Here is a 19,439-nt window from a genome sequence, read left to right as displayed (position 1 = left end):
TTCATACTCCATACCAACTTGATCAAAATTCAATGCTGGAAATGACTTGGTAATTTGTTAAATTGTATCTGATTTCTTCCCATAATAGCATAACTGATTCGGAAAGCACTCGTGCTCCTGTTCTTCTGGTTGTTTACTGCAGGTATTTTCAGTGTTTTTTTTTAATGTGGAGGGAGGGAGAGATGGAGGGAGGGATGGAGGATGGTTTTACTGTATGATTGTCCGATGATGGAAGTTGTCTGTGAAAAAAAAAAGAAGGAAACGATTGTTAAAAGAAAGATTATCATTCACTGAGCAACACATGAGTGTTGTTCTCTGGAGTTGTGCTGTCCCACATCCTGGGGATAGCAACCCTCTGAGAAGTAAGACTCAAGTAACCAGACATCACACACTATTTTGTGTGTGTGTGTGTGTGTGTGTGTGTGTGTGTGTGTGTGTGTGTGTGTGTGTGTGTGTGTGTGTGTGGGTGTGGGTGTGGGTGTGTGGTAGTGGTAGAGTGTGTGTGTGTTCAGCTGCCTCCAGGTGTGTGCGTTAGGATCAGCAGGCCAGAAGATTAATGGGTGTGAGTCTGGTTTTGTGTGTGTGTGTGTGTGTGTGTTGTGGCAACCCGCTCCTCGAATGAGCCGGTTTACCGGTACAAACGACACGTTTATCGAGGGTTAACGCCATCCCAGGCATTTATTATATACAATCAAACAAACAAGGCACTCTCGGTGGAGACGCGGTCTCTAGGGCCTCTGTGGGCCCCTAGCTGCTCGTGGACCCGAGCGCTACCTCCTTCCTAGGTCTCCCGTGCGTGCCGTGATGTCCAAATGTCAGTCCTTTTATACTGCCTCCTCGGCTTTCGGCCAATCACCGGCCAGTCCCCCAATCACGCTGATTGGGGAGGCGAAAGGGCTGCTCTCGGTCGCCGTCTGGTGGGTGACGGCGGTACACGCCATCCAGGACCAACCCTCGGGCTGGTCCGGGCCGAGGCTTACGGGGCGGGATGCCACAGTGTGCATTTGGAAAGAAACACAATTACCGATCTTCAGGACTTGTCTCATTAACAGACGTGTTCCTGAATCATGGAAAGGAGCACTAATTCATAGAATACCCACAAACGACAATGTGCCGAATGACCCCAGCACTTGGAGGGATTTTAGCCTTCTAACAACAATTTACAAAGTGTTCATGAAATGCGTTCTTAGACGTATCCTTCCCTGGCTGGTGGATGCAAACATCTTGTCCACTGAGCAAAAGGCCTACATAGAGAAGCAAGGGATGAACGAACATGTGTCTCTTAAAAACGGCTATCGATGATTTCAAACATGAGAGTGCAAGATTCAATCAAGTTTTTTTGACGCATTCGGAACTCTTCCAGGTAAAATCATGATAAGGGCTCTGGAGGAAATACACCTGCCCCAAGTGTACACAGATATAATTAAAGACGTGTACAAAAGCTCATTTATCTGGAAACCAAATTTCTATGCTTCCGTAAGAAAGTAAACGGCAAAGTGGACACTCATGCCACACACGTTACACCTTATGAAATAATGATTAAGGATAAAAACATCACTGTGACCGCAACAGCACTGGAAGACGGTCTGCGCTGCTCAGCCCCACCTGGAAAAAGCCGCGTGTCTCTGCTGTCCATCAAACATCAGCAGCTATGAACAATAACTAACTAAGAAATAGTAACTTATTGGAAAGTACTATGTTAATTTCTAGATAGTACATTATTAAACCTGGGCTGTTACCAACATAAACCTTGGAGAACTACAATTGTAATTTGAATTGATGGGTACAAGAAGAGTTGTTTCTAAGAATTGGTTGCCTACTTTCCTGGGAAGTACACAATTATATCTGAGTTATTACCATCGTAAAACAGTTTCAACTACACGGTACTTATTTGAGTCGATGGGTATTAGTGGAGAATTTTCTTAGTACTTAAGCCGTATTTCCTCTGTATTTACCTTCTTATTACCAGTGGTAATTAAATTACCCAATAATATACAATATTTACCATATATTTACCAGGTTAATACCTAGTAATTAGGGGACTGTAAAAGGAAGGGTTACCAGACACGGTAGTTCAGGCTTCTGTTCCTTTTTCTGCAAATCATAGTGTGAAGAGGAAGGAAGTCTTTCAATACTTTGTGGTGTCTGTTCAGCTAACTGCATGATAAACTGGGACCACAGACTAGATATCAGACCAGCTTTCTGCGCTACAGTAAGAATTTTTCTTTTCTTAACTTTATTTCAATGCTTAACAAATGTAATTCATAGAGTAAACAGTATTTTAAAAAGTGTTAAAAACTGATGTATTTCTCATAGTATGGACTATTTTATTTTATGTTCTACCTTCAGGAGTGTTCAAATACCTCCCAGAACAACAGAGTGAGAGAGGAGAGGCCTCACTATGGATTTAAGATCAGCAGCAAGAGGATTTCTAGCTTTCCTTCTGTCAGTACCAGGTTGGTTCATTTAAATTGTTAATATTTAGTTGAACTGTTTCAATAACAAGACGACCAACCAACTGGAACGAGGAGAGGGTGAAACCACAGCATGATGTAGATAGAAGAATAATAAATATAACATTAAAGAATCACCCTCTAGAACGTATGGTTAAACAGACCACTAGAATACGGTCTGCTAAAGGTCCACTTTATATATTTCCGATAGGGTTCATTAGTCATTTGAGGTCTGTTGGCCATTTCCTGGTTGCGCGACAATCCTGAACTATTCACATCATCAGAGGGTTAATTGAGTTACTTTTCTGCTTTTTGAAAAAACATAAAAGTCAAAAGCTACTGTTTTCCTCCCATTTATTCTATTAATGATGATTAAGACATGGAATCTGCTGCAATGTTAGAATTATGATCCAGTAATAGTGAAGACACTGCATGCCATCTCCTCGCCTCTCTCCTGCTCTCCTCTCCTCGCCTCTCTCCTCCCCTCTCTGCTATTCTCCTCTCTTTGTCTCCTCTCCTCTCTTTGGCTCCTCTCCTCTATTTTTCTCCTATTCTCTCCTCCTCCTTGTCTCTTCTCCTATATGTTCCCTGTCTCCACTCTTCTTCTCGCCATACTTGTCTCCTCTGCACTATTCCCACTTCCTCTCCTTGACTCCTCTCCTCACCTCCTCTCCTCTACATTCCTTGTCTTCACATCTAAGTAATTACAAAGCTTTTAGTCACATAGCTCCAACAGAAGCACTACAGGGCCGAGGCCTATGGCCACTAAACACAGTACCCTACACTACCATAATTCATTAAAGGTCCCATGGCATGCTACTTTATGGGTGCTTTAATATAGATATTAGTGAGCCCCTAACACAGTATTTGAAGACGGTCCCAAAATTCAGCCGTGAGGCAGAGTTACAGCCACTACGAGCCAGTCGCACATTAAGCTTTCCCCAAACACGCTGTTTTGGTGTCTGTAGCTTTAATGCAAAGAGGAGGACAGAGGCGGGTCAAGGAGGAGGGTGGGGGTGTGGCCCTGAGCAGCTTGCGGCCACGGTACCATGCGCTCTGTTTACAGTGGATGTATCCCAATGGCGAGGCGCACACAGCTTGTTCTGATATATTCTAGAACACTCCGGGTGCTCCGGTGGGAGTCCTGAAGCTCTATATCTGAAGCTCTATATCTTTATATTATACATAGATATATATGTCATATAATATATATTATCACGGCCAAAAGCTGTGCGCCTCCAGACGGTATTATGAATCGCAAACGACGGGTTCTGCGACGTCTCTGGTTCTTCCACGTCCACATCAATCTGAAGTAGACTGAACCACGACATGGAGGAGAAAGAGATTGTTGCCCGCGATTGATTCCCGCTTGAGCCCCCCTTCTCTCGCTGCCGAGGGACCACCGTTTCGGCAGCGGGAAGCGCTTGGGCAACAACGCCTCCTGCAGCGGGCAGCGCCGAGGCGTTGGTCCCTCGGCAGCGGGCAGCGGGGAGCGGAAAGCGGGGCTCGAGCGGGAGACAATCGCTGGCAACAATCCCTTTCTCCTCCATGTCGGAAAACTTCAGGGAGTGAAGGGAGTCAAAGCCAAAGTTCCTTTCCCCCAATTCCTTCTCAACCATGTCTGAGATAACCCCCACTACAGTCTTGTTGTGGAAATACTAGAGACGGCAAAGAACCGATGTGTTATGCGCCATAACACCAACAGCAGAACGGTAATCCAAATAACAAAGAAGTGTACAACACTTGCGTTACAGTGTGTGTAATCACACACACACACACATGTGGCGCTCAAACCGTCGTGTCTCATTGGCGGTCCTAATTCTCTGGGCTTGCAAGGCAGAGAAGGGGGAGGTGGCTTCTCCCCGGGGGAAAAGGCAGAGCAAAATGCCTAGTGCTCATTTTACACCCAACAACATTTCTAGCTACTGGGGGAGCATAGGTAGGCTAGGGGAACTCATATTAGTGTTGGAATACCTCAGAAAGTGAAATTTTCATGCCATGAGATCTTTAACTGTTAGTGTGTTTTATTCAGTTAGTGTAGTGTAATATATTATGCATTGCAGGGGGGGGTATCTGTAGTTTCCATCTCCACCCACCAGCCTCCATCTCTTTATGTATTCTGGTCTGTTCATCAGGTGAACCTCTGTATTCTCAATGAGATGTGTTTCTTTTTTCACAGCGCTTCAGGGAAATGGTGACTGGACAGTTACTTACTCGTCTAGTAATGTCTGTGCTTTAAGAGGAGCAACAGTTGACATCAACTGCACTTATGAATACCCTGACAACGTGCAGTACCGCCCTAACACAGTCAGAACACTGTGGTTTACTAAAGAAGACAAGTATCAGCCAGTTGATCTGGAACACGATACAGACTATACAGGTCGTGTTGAACCCAGCCGTGAAGATGTCAGCTGTACCGGGTCCAGATGTCATGGAACATGTACCCTGAGGATCAAAGACCTGAGACAGAGTGACTCTGCTGTCTACAAGTTTAGGTTAACAACAAACCTACCAGGTGGGGAATATACTGGTGACCCTGGAGTGACTTTATCTGTAACAGGTAAACGATGAGTCTAGTGTGTGTGTGTGTGTTTGTGTGTGTGTGTGTGTGTGTGTGTGTGTGTGTGTGTGTGTGTGTGTGTGTGTGTGTGTGTGTGTGTGTGTGTGTGTGTGTGTGCACGCGCGCGCGCATGAGTGAGAACAAGTACGTGTATGTGTGGGAGTGTGTTGTTATATAATAATTATTGTGTGTAACTTGTTCCCACACCCAGACCTCCAGGTGAAGGTGTCCTTTCCTCACCCTACCATTCCTACCTTGACAAAGCTGGAGTGTCACAGTATGTGTGGTCTAGCTGGTGACCCTCCCTACATCTTGTTCAGGAATGGAATGAAGGGAAGACGGGGGGGGAAGAATTACAAGATCTACATTCAGTCTGGAGACAGCTATTCATGTACTGTTGAAGGATACGAACATATCCGCTCTCCTTTCATTTGTAAGTCCACTACACACTATACTGACATGATACCAGATGTAATGGACCCTTTAGGGTACAGAACTACATGTTACCATGAACTAGTGCAGAGCCCGTTCAAAAGGAGCCTCTGCTGAACTGGCCGATCGCTTGGCCTCCTGTATTGCTGCTAGCAGCTTTATCAAACGTCACTCCTTTAAAATACTTCACCCTCGACACGGCACTTCCTGTGTTCTCAGTAACACGCCCGCGACAAGAGAAGTTGATCAAAGGACATTCAGACATACAGAGACACTTCTAGTTATTGTTAGACTAATATAACGGTTGTGTATCCAGCATCCAAGTACAGTGACCAAGTGAACTGCAGAGCCCTGAAGCCCCGCCCCACTGCTGCACAGTTTAGTTCAAAGTGCGTTAATGTTGAACGTGTCGTGTGTCCAAATAAGTCAACACTGCACATCCTCAGCTCTCAGCAATACGCGCGGCAAGTGTGAAGTAGATCAGATGAACAGTCCTAGAGATATACAGAGGTCATAATTATGTGTAGCTTCTGCAGTAGCTGCTATCACTGCTGTGTACGGGTAATTTGTGAGCCTTTGCGAGTGTTAGTACTTGCACTTGGTTCTATGAACATCTTTACTGTACCGACAGCGATATATTGTTTCACTTCTTATGACAAATGTACTTATGGTAAGTCGCTTTGGATAAAAGCGTCTGCTAAATGCCCTAAGTGTAAATGTAAATATATATACATACATACTTACATACATTATACATACATACACACACACACACACGCACACACACACACACACACACACACACACACACACACACACAGACACAGACACACACACACACACACATACATAGCCTAAATACATTCCTCCCTCTATCGGTAGATGGACTCAAACTGCCGGTATTTATTATTAATGAAATGTAACTTAACAGACGCTCCAAAGACCCCCTCAGTGACCGTGAGTCCCTCTGGTGAAATAGAGGAGGGCAGTTCAGTGAGTCTGAGCTGCAGCAGTGATGCCAACCCAGCAGCTAACCACACCTGGTTCAGGGTTAATACAGACTATAACTCCAGAGAGATGAAGCAGGGACCACAGCTCGTCTTTAGAAGCATCCTGTCTGCAGACTCTGGACAGTACTACTGTCTAGCTCAGACTGAGCTAAGGACAAAATCTGAGTTGATCTATATAACCGTGACATGTGAGTAAAACATATATTTAACATCATATTACAGATATATTATTATTATAAAATAAATATTTGAATTTTGTCCACATTAGTCCTCATTAATTTCATCTTGTAATAAATCCATGAACATTTTAATTATCATTAATACAGTCATGATTATAAATGTACATGCTGTTGTACATGTTTCTATGTGTCTCCAGATGGGCAGTAAATATGTAGTTGTGTTTTATTAGTATAAAAAATATTCTATAACATCCTGGCATTTTACTTAATACTAAACACGGTTTCATAACTTCAGGAAGAACATTGATGATTTTGTATTCATAACAGACGCTCCAAAGACCCCCTCAGTGACCGTGAGTCCCTCTGGTGAAATAGAGGAGGGCAGTTCAGTGACTCTGAGCTGCAGCAGTGATGCCAACCCAGCAGCTGAGTACACCTGGTTCAGGGAACAAGACGACTCAGTGAAAGCATCAGGACAGAACTACACCATCACTAATATCACATCTGAGCTAGAAGGATACTATTACTGCCAAGCTCATAATACATTCGGACATTATAATTCCACCTTTCTGTTAATTAAAGGTAATTGGTCATTTTGAAAGCACACAGACACACACACCTTCAACACAGGCATACAGTTAAACATTGGCCTATTTATGTTGTAGTTTGTATTCAGGATTTGAAATCGACATCAACATCATGGACAACAACAGTAGCTGTGAGAGGCATTGTTGTCCTACTGGCCACCGTACTCCTCCTTGTCTTCCTCTGGATGTGGTGAGATATTCTCTCCTTCTTGTTTCACATTCCTTCACTTCTGCAGTTGCTTCTTCATCTTTCTGTTCTCTTCTCCAGAAGAATGAGGGCCTCCAGAAAAGCATGTGGACAGGGAGGAAGGCCAGATACTGTGGAGGAGGTGAGACACAGGAAGCCTTTTATTACTAACCCATCCTTTACTAAGACAAACAGAATGAATTCCTTTGCGTACCACTGAATAGCGCACGCGTTCCACTAGTTGTACGTGTAACACAGTTTGAGAACCAATGGAATAGAGCATAATTTATAGATTTTATGATTGTATCGGGTAAATGTCAGGCGTTTTAAACATTGGCTTTAGAGATCACAAGCTAAGCTATTTTCTTTCGTACGGCAAATCCGATATGTGCATTATGTGTTTTCTGAAACGTTCCACAAAAGTGTGATTTATTCGCACATGAAGGGAGCAGGATTGGTCAGGTGAACTAAATTGTGACGATGTAGATATAGCATGGGTTATTTTCAGATATTTTTTTTGTTAGTTCTTGATACATTAACTCCTTTGATACAAAATGATTAAAAACAGAAGACAGCTACATGGATTACTAATGATCTTTTAGACATTTAAAAACGTGCAAGATTAACGATCAGTAAAGAACCTTAGAAATCAGGCAAGCTAAAGCCAAGCGTGCTTTTAAAAAAATGCAGTTAATGAACATTTTTGTGAGTCTCAAAGATTAAGGAAAGCAAATTAACTTCAAGATCTATTTAAACAACGATAAAAAAGATTGACATCAGTTTAAACACTGATTGTGTTTCATCTCATCGCTTCAGCTGTGGCTTTGCCTTTGTCTCAGAGTTGGCATTTAGCTCTGGAAATAATGGTCCCTCTATCTTTGAGAGTTTTGACCTGGACAGCAAGTCAGCACAGGAAGCACAGACTATCTGTCTACAGTCTGGTTCAAGAAGACACATTACGCAGACACTTGTCCCAGTCAACTTGTTTATTATGATATAAATATGGAAAGCATCAGAGAAAATTACACTGGAATGGTCCTGTTAGATCTACTTAAAGCTTTTGATACAGAAGACAACACCATTTTGTTTGGCAAAGGGACACATCAATAGAGAGGTTTAAATGGTATTTGATGGATAGATGATGGTGGGCCAGGTCAGAGAAATTGTATCAGAGGCCAGATAGTTGACTTGTGGGCTCCCCCTGGGATAAATCCTTGGCCCTGTTTTGTATTTGATTCATGTCAATGTTATGATAGGGCAGCTGACTGCAAGTTGCGTCTTTATGCGGAAGCCTTACTGGTAACAGGTAAGGATTCAGTAAGATTCAGGACACACTAGAGAAGGAACTGGCCTCTACAGCTGTCTCTACATCATTTTACAACATTATCCATTTAGTTTGGCCTGAAGCACAACTTAAAGGAACTTGCAAGAGTAAGATCCTGGAAGAAGTAGCATCACATCCAAACCTAATGTCCCTTATCTTGGAGCGACAATCAACAAATGATATCTGGTGACCTGGTTAGCATTCTTCTGTTGCCACTCTAAATCATTTAATTAAGAGTTAGAGAACTGTTGCTTATAGCCTTTATTCAGTGCCATAATGATTGTGCATGCCAAGCCTGAGCCTCGTTTCCCGATAACGATGGATCTTCTCTCCTACAATCATTCTCACGATGGATCTTGCGAACCATCGTGAATTCCTTTGGAGCGTTTCCTGAAACTCCTCTTAACATGAACGCGCACGTTCAGTGCACTCACGACGTTCGTAGGATTGTAACTGTCCACTGACACGGTGCTGAAACGGGCTATGTAGGAGGGGGAGACGCAGGAATGTTGCAGGAAAATGGGGTTGAAGAGGGTTAAAATATCTCCCCATCAAGGCCAATAGCAGAGTAGCCTACGAAAAGAATAGACTGCACTAATATGAATGCTAAAGATATTAAAACACAATTGATTAGGCCTATGCCGACATATATATCAGTCCTAATCCTGAATTCAATGTGCGTAAATTTTTTCACAGCATATTCCCCCCTGAAATAATTCCATATTACAAAAATCTAAAATAGCTTGTTCGACAACTACAATTATCTTAATGTGCTGGTTTCTGAAACATGCTTTACGCTCTAGTCTAGAATAGTTGTAGTCATTAAAAACGCAATGTTCCATTCATTCATTATCATTCAAACGCAGAGGCTAGGCATTGACACAGGGCTATTGCTGACCCGATTAGGAGAGCTTGGTTTAGATCCTGCCCATATTGTTGGGCTGGATGATGCTATAGCCTAGGTCTTTTTACACTGCCAAGCCGGTTCGGTCGCAGCTTGGCACGCCCGGCGATTTCACCTTCTTATCTCAAGTTTCCTGTGTAAAACCGAGGGGGTCAAATCCCCCGTTCGTCACGGCGCGGGCTTTCTTGGTTCATTGCAGAAGGCGGGGCTGTGCCTCACCGAAGCGCCTACAGTGCTTAATGCAAACAATCACAACAAAAAACGCCTGCAGAAATTCTCCGACACCCGCTGGTCTCAGCATGATTCATGTCTACAGTAGCCTATGTTTTCTGCCATTGATCAATATCAGTACATTTTAACCACGATGGTTGAATTAAACTCTCCTGGAACCGTCACCTTATCGTGGTGGAGAGGTTTGCGTGTCCCTGTGAACCTGAGAGCTGTGTTGTCGGGAGCCTTGTGCTCCTGGTAGGGTCTCTCATGGCAGAGTGGTCTCAGGTGAGGGGCCAGACTAAGAATGGTTCAAAAAACTCCAATGAAGAACGAAAAAAGAGGAGATGTGACCCGGCCCGGAGGAAGCCCGGGGCCCCCGTCTGGAGCCAGGCCCAGACGGAGGGCTCGATGGCGAGCGCCTGGTGGCCGGGTTTGCCACGGAGCCCGGTCGGGCACAGCCCGAACAAACTACGTGGCACCCCCCCTCTCTTCATCCCATGGGCCCACCACCTGTGGGAAGACCCGTTGGGGTCGGGTGCGCAGCCACATGGGTGGCAGCGAAGGTCAGGGGTCTCGACGGACCAGACCCGGGCGGCAGAAGCTGGCTCTGGGGACGTGGAACGTCACCTCGCTGTGGGGAAAGGAACCGGAGCTTGTGAGGGAGGTGGAGCGCTATCAGTTAGATCTGGTGGGGCTTACCTCCACGCACAGTCTCAGCTCTGGTACCGTACTCCTGGATAAGGGTTGGACTCTATTCTTCTCCGGAGTTGCCGAGGGCGTGAGGCGCCGGGCGGGTGTGGGGATACTCATAAATCCCCGGCTGAGCGCCGCGGTGTTGGAGTTTACCCCGGTAGACGAGAGGGTCGCCTCCCTGCGCCTAAGGGTTGTAGGGGGGAAAACTCTGACTGTTGTTTGTGCATATGCACCAAACAGCAGCTCAGAGTACTCGGCCTTCTTGGAGACCCTGAATGGAGTCCTGTATGGGGCTCCAGTAGGGGACTCCGTAGTTCTGCTGGGAGACTTCAACGCCCACGTGGGCAACGATGGAGACACCTGGAGAGGCGTGGTGGGGAGGAACGGCCTCCCTGATCTAAACCCGAGCGGTCGTTTGTTATTGGACTTCTGTGCTAGTCATGGATTATCCATAACAAACACCATGTTCGAACATAAGGGTGCTCATAAGTGTACCTGGTACCAGAGTACCCTAGGCCGAAGATCGATGATCGATTTCGTGATCGTGTCATCTGACCTGAGGCCGCATGTTTTGGACACTCGGGTAAAGAGAGGGGCGGAACTGTCAACCGACCACCATCTGGTTGTGAGTTGGATCAGGGAATGGGGGAAATTTCCGGATAGACCTGGTAAGCCCAAACGAGTAGTGCGGGTGAACTGGGAACGTCTGGAGGAGGCCCCCGTCCTAGGTATCTTCAACTCACACCTCCGGCGGAGCTTTTCTGGCATTCCTGTGGAGGTTGGGGGCATTGAGCCGGAGTGGGCGGTGTTCAAAGCCTCCATTGCTGAAGCTGCGGTGGCTAGCTGTGGCCTCAGGGTCTTAGGCTCCTCAAGGGGCGGTAACCCTCGGACACCGTGGTGGACACCGGTGGTCAGGGAAGCCGTCCGACTGAAGAAGGAGGCCTTCCGGGATATGATATCCTGGAGGACTCCTGACTCGGTTGCAGGGTACCGACAGGCTCGAAGGGCTGCAGCGGCTGCCGTGTCGGAGGCTAAGCAGCGGGTGTGGGAGAAGTTCGGAGAGGCCATGGAGAAGGACTTTCGGTCGGCACCAAAGTGTTTCTGGAAGACTATCCGGCACCTCAGGAGGGGGAAACGGGGAACCATCCAAGCTGTGTACAGTAAGGATGGGACTCTGTTGACCTCAACTGAGGAGGTCGTCGGACGTTGGAAGGAACACTTTGAGGAACTCCTGAATCCGAATAACACGCCCTCTATGTTGGAGGCAGAGCTCGAGGTTGATGGTGTTTCGTCGTCAATTTCCCTGGTGGAGGTCACTGAGGTAGTCAAACATCTCCGCAGTGGCAAAGCCCCAGGGATTGATGAGATCCAGCCAGAAATGCTAAAGGCTCTGGGTGTTGAGGGGCTGTCATGGTTGACACGCCTATTCAACATCGCGTGGGAGTCGGGTACAGTGCCAAAGGAGTGGCAAACCGGGGTGGTGGTTCCCCTGTTCAAAAAGGGGGACCAGAGAGTGTGTGCCAATTACCGGGGTATCACACTTCTCAGCCTCCCTGGTAAAGTCTACTCCAAGGTGCTGGAAAGGAGGGTTCGGCCGATCGTCGAACCTCAGATTGAAGAGGAACAATGCGGTTTTCGCCCCGGACGTGGAACTACGGACCAGCTCTTCACTCTCACAAGGATCCTGGAGGGGGCTTGGGAGTATGCCCATCCGGTCTACATGTGTTTTGTGGATCTGGAGAAGGCGTATGACCGGGTCCCCCGGGAGAAACTGTGGGAGGTGCTGCGGGAGTATGGGGTAAGGGGGTCTATCCTCAGGGCCATCCAATCTTTGTACTCCCAAAGCGAGAGCTGTGTTCGTGTTCTCGGCAGCCAGTCAGTTTCGTTCTCAGTGGGTGCTGGTCTCCGCCAGGGCTGCGCCTTGTCACCAATCCTGTTTGTGATATACATGGACAGGATATCGAGGCGTAGTCGTGGTGGGGAGGGGTTGCAGTTCGGTGGTCTGAGGATCTCGTCACTGCTTTTTGCAGATGATGTGGTCCTCATTGGATCATCGGCCTGTGACCTTCAGCACTCACTGGATCGGCTGGCGGCCGAGTGTGAAGCGGCTGGGATGAGGATCAGCACCGCTAAATCTGAGGCCATGACTCTTAGCAGGAAACCGGTGGATTGCTTACTCCGGGTAGGAAATGAGTCCTTAGCCCAGGTGAAGGAGTTCAAGTACCTCGGGGTCTTGTTCGCGAGTGAGGGTACTATGGAGCGTGAGATTGGCCGGAGAATCGGAGCAGCGGGGGCGGTATTGCGTTCGCTTTACCGCACCGTTGTAACGAAAAGAGAGCTGAGCCGCAAGGCAAAGCTCTCGATCTACCGGTCGATCTTCGTTCCTATCCTCACCTATGGTCATGAGGGCTGGGTGATGACCGAAAGGACGAGATCGCGGGTACAAGCGGCCGAGATGAGTTTTCTCAGAAGGGTGGCTGGCGTCTCCCTTAGGGATAGGGTGAGAAGCTCAGCCATCCGTGAGGAACTCGGATTAGAGCCGCTGCTCCTTTACTTAGAAAGGAGTCAGCTGAGGTGGTTCGGGCATCTGGTAAGGATGCCCACTGGGCGCCTTCCTTGGGAGGTGTTTCAGGCACGTCCAGTGGGGAGGAGACCTCGGGGAAGACCCAGGACTAGGTGGAGAGATTATATCTCAACACTGGCCTGGGAACGCCTCGGGATCCCCCCGTCAGAGCTGGTCAATGTGGCCCGGGAAAGGGAAGTCTGGGGCCCCTTGCTTGAGCTGCTCCCCCCGCGACCCGACCCCGGATAAGCGGATGACGATGAGGATGATGATGATGATGAGGTTGAATTAAAATCAGAGGGAGACCGCAAGTTCAGCTCGAAAGCGACCTCCTACACAAGAGCAATGTAATCATTTGATTTTATTATATGCCTTGTGGCGTGGCATTTGATCGGTACAGTTCGGCTGCGCATATATTTTTGTAATTTTAAATTGCTGCAATAAATTATGTTGTTTTTGACTTCTATCTTTGCTGTTTAAATCAGTACTCTAGGAGTATTATATTGACGGTAACCACTGTTTTTGGTGGTGAAATTGTGCCAGGTGGGCATTCCGTGGTATTGGATGTGTTTTAATAAAACGCATCCAATACACGGAATGTCCGCTGGTGTCACCACTGAGGCTATAGTAGGCTAACGATGCTCTTAGGATCCTACGAGCAACCCTGGAGTCCTCGCTAGCTATGAGCGTTTTCACGACATTCGTTACCAACGATGCTTTCGGGAAAAGGTGTGAAAACTATACGATGCTCGTACGACGCACTTCATGATCAACTTAGGCTAACGATGCTTTCGGGAAGGAGGGCCCTGGTACACTGGTTTATCACAGAAACTAAAAAATGTAGTGCAGGTTATGCAAAACAATGTAATCAGATACATCTTAAATGCCTTTCGAATAACACATATAGGAGTTTAAACTTGGCAGTCTCTTCCAGTGGCACATCATGTGAACCAGCTGAAGCTAAACCATATGTATGATGTTATTAATAGAACAGCTCCTGGTTGCTTGCTGTGCCACATTGCCATGGTGCATCAGCAACATGGTCAGGTCATCTGTGCTTTTCCACTGATAGATTTCAGTGGAATTCATTATCATTGTCTCAGATTTAAGAGTGAAGACATGACAAAGAGATGTTTGCTAAAATGCATGGTGGGACAAATAGGCACCACCAAATGTCTCTTAATGAACCAGAAACACATGACCTTCAGGACTGTGTTCAGAAGTTTGAGGTGCTTTTTTAAATGTTCTTCCGTCCTCACTCTCCATCAGCTACATCCTGTTCCTGTGTATGAAAACGTCTCAGCTCTGACCAATCACTTGGCTCCTGCAGCACAGAGAGAACCAATAGAAGAGCAGGATGGCCACCACTGTGCCATCATCCACACCTCTTCCTCAGACAACCAGTAAGTAACTCACTGATTGGCTTGCTCCTGTGTCCAATCAGATCACACAGATGAGGTCCTTTACATACATACTTTTGTTTTACATAGTTTTGATAGGGAAATATGTAAAGCGTCTTAGAGTACCATATTAAGCGCTATATAAATGTCATTTATTATTATTATTATTTACTCTGTGGTCAACATAGATTCTATGTTTTGTAACTTAATGGATCTGCTTTACAGGGAGGCTGAAGTTCATATCTCCTCTGTTTTCTTTCAGGGATCAGACGGAGATGGGAGGAACCTCAGAGTTGTAAGCACTGTCAAATCAACACCCCAGAGTGTGAACCAGTAGCGGCAGCAGGATTTAAATGGTGTTACTGAGTATAGTGTCTGATTCATCCAGTTGAAACAGGACAATAGGATGGCTGATTGTTTGTTGAAAATCCTAAGGCTGTTTTCCACTGTTTTCTACTTTTCCATCATAAATATGGGATCTTTGCATTTTATTAATGGTAATATTTGAGTATGGTGATCCTGTGATGTCATTACCATTACTGTGCTATATTAATCAATTGTATATATATTACGGTAATCAATCAACGTGAAAATGAAAGTATCCAATCTCATTGGACCTTTGACCTTATGTGATGCTTACATTAACAAAAAAATGTTTTTCATGCCTCATTCTGATATTTTTTGATTTCAACGCTTTTTTAATAAATGACTACTTTTAATGGGTTGACTCCATCTATTGTCACGTTCTCCTGAGGTATGTCTAGTCGTAACACACACTTCTACATTATGTAGATGTTTAGATATGAGTTTAATAGGTTTAGGCAGCATTTAGAATCCTATAATGCGGGCAAGTGAAGCCCTTTGAGACTGTAGCTGTGATAAGAGCAATACAATTCATTCTACTCAGGTCCCACCATCACTGTGAAAAGATGTCTGTTTAGTAAGATAAGGGATCTTTCATGCAATTTTTTAGTAATCAAGCAAATAACGATCCATAGAACAAATGTGGTACAAAAATCTGATAAAAATAAGCCCAACTTTTTATTTATATTTTTCATACTCCATACCAACTTGATCAAAATTCAATGCTGGAAATGACTTGGTAATTTGTTAAATTGTATCTGATTTCTTCCCAACAATAGCATAACTGTTTCGGAAAGCACTCGTGCTCCTGCTCTTCTGGTTGTTTACTGCAGGTATTTTCAGTGTTTTTTTTTAATGTGGAGGGAGGGAGAGATGGAGGGAGGGATGGAGGATGGTTTTACTGTATGATTGTCCGATGATGGAAGTTGTCTGTGAAAAAAAGAGAAAGAAACGATTGTTAAAAGAAAGATTATCATTCACTGAGCAACACATGAGTGTTGTTCTCTGGAGTTGTGCTGTCCCACATCCTGGGGATAGCAACCCTCAGAGAAGTAAGACTCAAGTAACCAAACATAACACACTATTTTGTGTGTGTGTGTGTGTGTGTGTGTGTGTGTGTGTGTGTGTGTGTGTGTGTGTGTGTGTGTGTGTGTGTGTGTGTGTGTGTGTGTGTGTGTGTGTGTGTGTGATTGTGTGTGTGTGTGTGGTAGTGGTAGAATTTGTGTCTGTTCAGCTGCCGCCAGGTGTGTGCGTTAGGATCAGCAGGCCAGAAGATTGTGGAGCGATTTTTTTTTTTTTGGCTCTAGGGGGCCCCCCCCATGGCCCGGGGCCCCCAAACAATTGCGGGGCCCCAGGCAGTTGCCTGGTATGCCTAATGGGATGCGGCGCCTCTGGGTAGGAGACGCTCGCACGTGCTTAGACATATCTTCAATCTCTCTTTGCTTCAGAGTATCAGTTTACCATACCGAAAATACTTGATACTATATAAAGTCTCTTTAAAGCTATTCCTTTGGATTCGACCACTTTCCTTGAAGAACTCAGCATTACCAACATAAACCTTGGAGAACTACAATTGTAATTTGAATTGATGGGTACAAGAAGAGTTGTCTCTAAGAATTGGTTGCCTACTTTCCTGGGAAGTACACAATTATATCTGAGTTATTACCATCGTTATTACCAGTGGTAATTACCCAATTATATACTATATTTACCATATATTTACCAGGTAAATACCTAGTAATTAGGGGACTGTAAAAGAAAGGGTTACTACCAGACACGGTAGTTCAGGCTTCTGTTCCTTTTTCTGCAAATCATGGTGTGAAGAGGAAGGAAGTCTTTCAATATTTTTGACTGTTCAACTAACTGCATGATGAACTGGAACCACAGACCAGCTTCATCTTCTACTGTAAGAGGTTGTATTTTCTTAACCTTTGTTCAAATGCTTTACAAATTTAACTCATGGAGGGATATATAGTAATGAAAATGACTGAAAAAACATTGTTGTATATTTAAAACTGATGTATTTCTCCTTGTATGAACTTGTACTGGTATTATTTACTTGCAAGTGTGTTTAAATATCTCCAAGAACCACAGAGTGAGAGAGGAGAGGACTCAGTATGAATTCAAGATTAGCAGCAAGAGGATTTCTAGCTTTTCTTCTGTCAGTACCAGGTTGGTTCATTTACATTGTGAACATTTAGTTTCAATCACATGACAACCAAGCAACTGGAACGAGGACAGGGTGAAACCTCAGCATGTTGAAGATCGAATAATATTTAATAAAAAATAACCCTAAAGAATCACCCTCTAGAAAACTGTTTTGTTAAACAGACCACTACATTAGGGAACGGTCAACTTTATATTTTTCAGTTATGGTTCATAGTCATTGGAAATCTCCCTTCACTGTAAGTTTTATAGAGCCTCTTGTAGTCTGACTCTGTATTTGTTTTGGATCAAAGTAACCTATTTGAAAGAAAATATTCTCCTGTTGCTTCTTCATCCCTCCTTTTTCTTCTCCAGAAGAACGAGTTCCTCCAGCAAAGCATGGTGACAGGGAGGAAGGCCAGAAACCGTGGTGGAGGTGAGACACAGGAAGCCATTTATTACGTGTCTATATTTTCATAAAGAAAAATCTGAAGTAGAACCTAGATTCTAGATTTAGAACTTTCAAAACATATGATTGACTGCTTAGAACAACCTCCCTTTTAGTACGAGTGTGCTATTGATTTCCCAAACACAATCTGATGTTGCCATAATGTTTTTACAGGCCAGGAAAGTGTATCTTACTTGGCGATTTTTAAACACATGTGAAAACTCCAACAAGCTCTCTGGTAGTTACCCTTGCATTGGTCAACCAGTTTGGGTTAACAACTTATTGACAATTTTTGAACATGACAGCAAGCCAGGACAGGATCCCCAGAATATCTTTCTACAGTCTGGTTCAAGAAGACACATGACACTTGCCTCACTTACCTTGTTTATTATGATATAAAGATGGAAAGCATTAGTGTCCATTATACTGGAATGTTCCTGTTCATAAACTCAAGGCTTTTCATTCAGTACACATCACAACTTTAACTTAAAATGGTCAGGGCAAAGGGACACATCAATAGAGAGGTTTAAATGGTATTTGACCAATAGATAATGGTGGGCCAGGTCAGAGAAAACGTATCAATGGCCAAAGAGTTGACTTGTGGGATCCCCCTGGGTTAAATCCTTGGCCCTGTTTCGTATTTGATTCATGTCAATGTTATGATAGGGCAGTTGCCAGTCTCCTCCAGGGACATCATGTGAACCAGCTGAAGCAAAACCATATGTTTGATTTTATTAATAGAACAGCTCCTGGTTACTTGCTGTGCCACATTGCCATGGTTCATCAGCAACATGGTCAGGTCATCTGTGGAATTCATTATTATAGTCTAGGATTTAAGATTCACGACTTGCATAGGGATGTTTGCTATAAGGGTGAGATCTAGTGTGAGATCTAGGGTGAGTTCTAGGCTGAGGTCTAGGGTGAAATCTAGTGTGAGAACTACTGTGACATCTTGAGGAAGAACTTGGAATCTGATGAGGCTTCTGCCAGTAAACAGGATGAGGCGATGGGAGGGTGTTAAGGTGTTAAGCGGAGGAAGTCTTTCAATGCTGTTTTGGTTTCTGTTCAGCACACTGCATGAACTGGATCCACAGACTAGATGTCAGACCAGCATCCTCCTCTACAGTAACTTTTAACTTTTATCTCTATTGATAACAAATATAATTCAGAGATTTTTCCTTGCAATTACTTTCATTGTATTTTCTACGTGCAAGTGTGATTAAGAATCCCCCAGAACAACAGAGTGAGAGAAGAGAGGACTCACTATGAATTTAAGATCAGCAGCAAGAGGATTTCTATTTTTCCTTCTGTCAGTACCAGGTTGGTTAATTTATGTTGTTAACATTTAGTTGAACTGTTTCAATAACATGACAACCAAGCAACTGGAACGAGGAGAGGGTGAAACCCCAGCATGTTGAAGATAGAATTATAGTGAATAGAACATTAAAGAATCACCCTCTAGAATGCTGTGTTTGGTTTACAGAGCACTATAACGGAGAACGGTCCACATTACATACTTCAGTTATGGTTCATTAGTACTTGGAAAATACCACTTCACTGCAAGTTGTATACAGCCACTTGTAGTGATAATATTGGTTTTAGGATAACAATACTCATTGCAGATCTGTTGGGTATTTCCTGGTTGCTAGACAATAAACTGTATACATCATCGAAGGGTTTATTTAGTTTCTTTCATACTTTTGGAAAAAACATACATGTCAAAAGCTACAGTTTTTTCCCCATTTATTCTATCAATGATGATTGAGACATGAAATCTTCTGCAACGTTAAAATTCTGATTGACACATATACAGTGTAGATGGTAGACACTGCATGCCATCTCATGTCCTCTCTCTCCTCTCCTGCTCTCCTCTCTTATTCTCCTCTCATCTCCTCCTTCTTGTCTCTACTCCTCCCTTTTCCTTGTCTCCACTCTTTTCCTCTCCTTACCTTGTCTCCTTCCCCACATTCCCACTTCA

At 44.6% G+C, this 19,439-nt stretch overlaps 1 protein-coding gene across 3 annotated transcripts in view; it reads left to right on the top strand.

Annotated features, from left to right (window-relative positions):
* Positions 1–1,973: 1,973 nt before the first annotated feature.
* The window catches only part of LOC115536915 (B-cell receptor CD22-like), a 132,093-nt gene continuing 114,627 nt past the window's right edge, over positions 1,974–19,439 (top strand). For 2 of the 3 annotated variants that reach the window (XM_030348384.1, XM_030348383.1), the window contains exons 1-2: positions 1,982–2,212; positions 2,350–2,456. In XM_030348384.1, the coding sequence (XP_030204244.1) occupies positions 2,402–2,456 (55 nt within the window). In that variant the 5' untranslated portion in view covers positions 1,982–2,212; positions 2,350–2,401. Of the gene's footprint in view, positions 2,213–2,349; positions 2,457–19,439 lie in introns of all 3 variants that reach the window. The other variant, XM_030348391.1, reaches the window with a different exon arrangement.

The sequence above is a fragment of the Gadus morhua genome, chromosome 23, assembly GCF_902167405.1.
Source record: "Gadus morhua chromosome 23, gadMor3.0, whole genome shotgun sequence".
NCBI lineage: Eukaryota > Metazoa > Chordata > Actinopteri > Gadiformes > Gadidae > Gadus > Gadus morhua.
The sequence above is the reverse complement of the archived record's forward strand: the minus strand, read 5'-3'. Positions and strand labels throughout refer to the sequence as shown.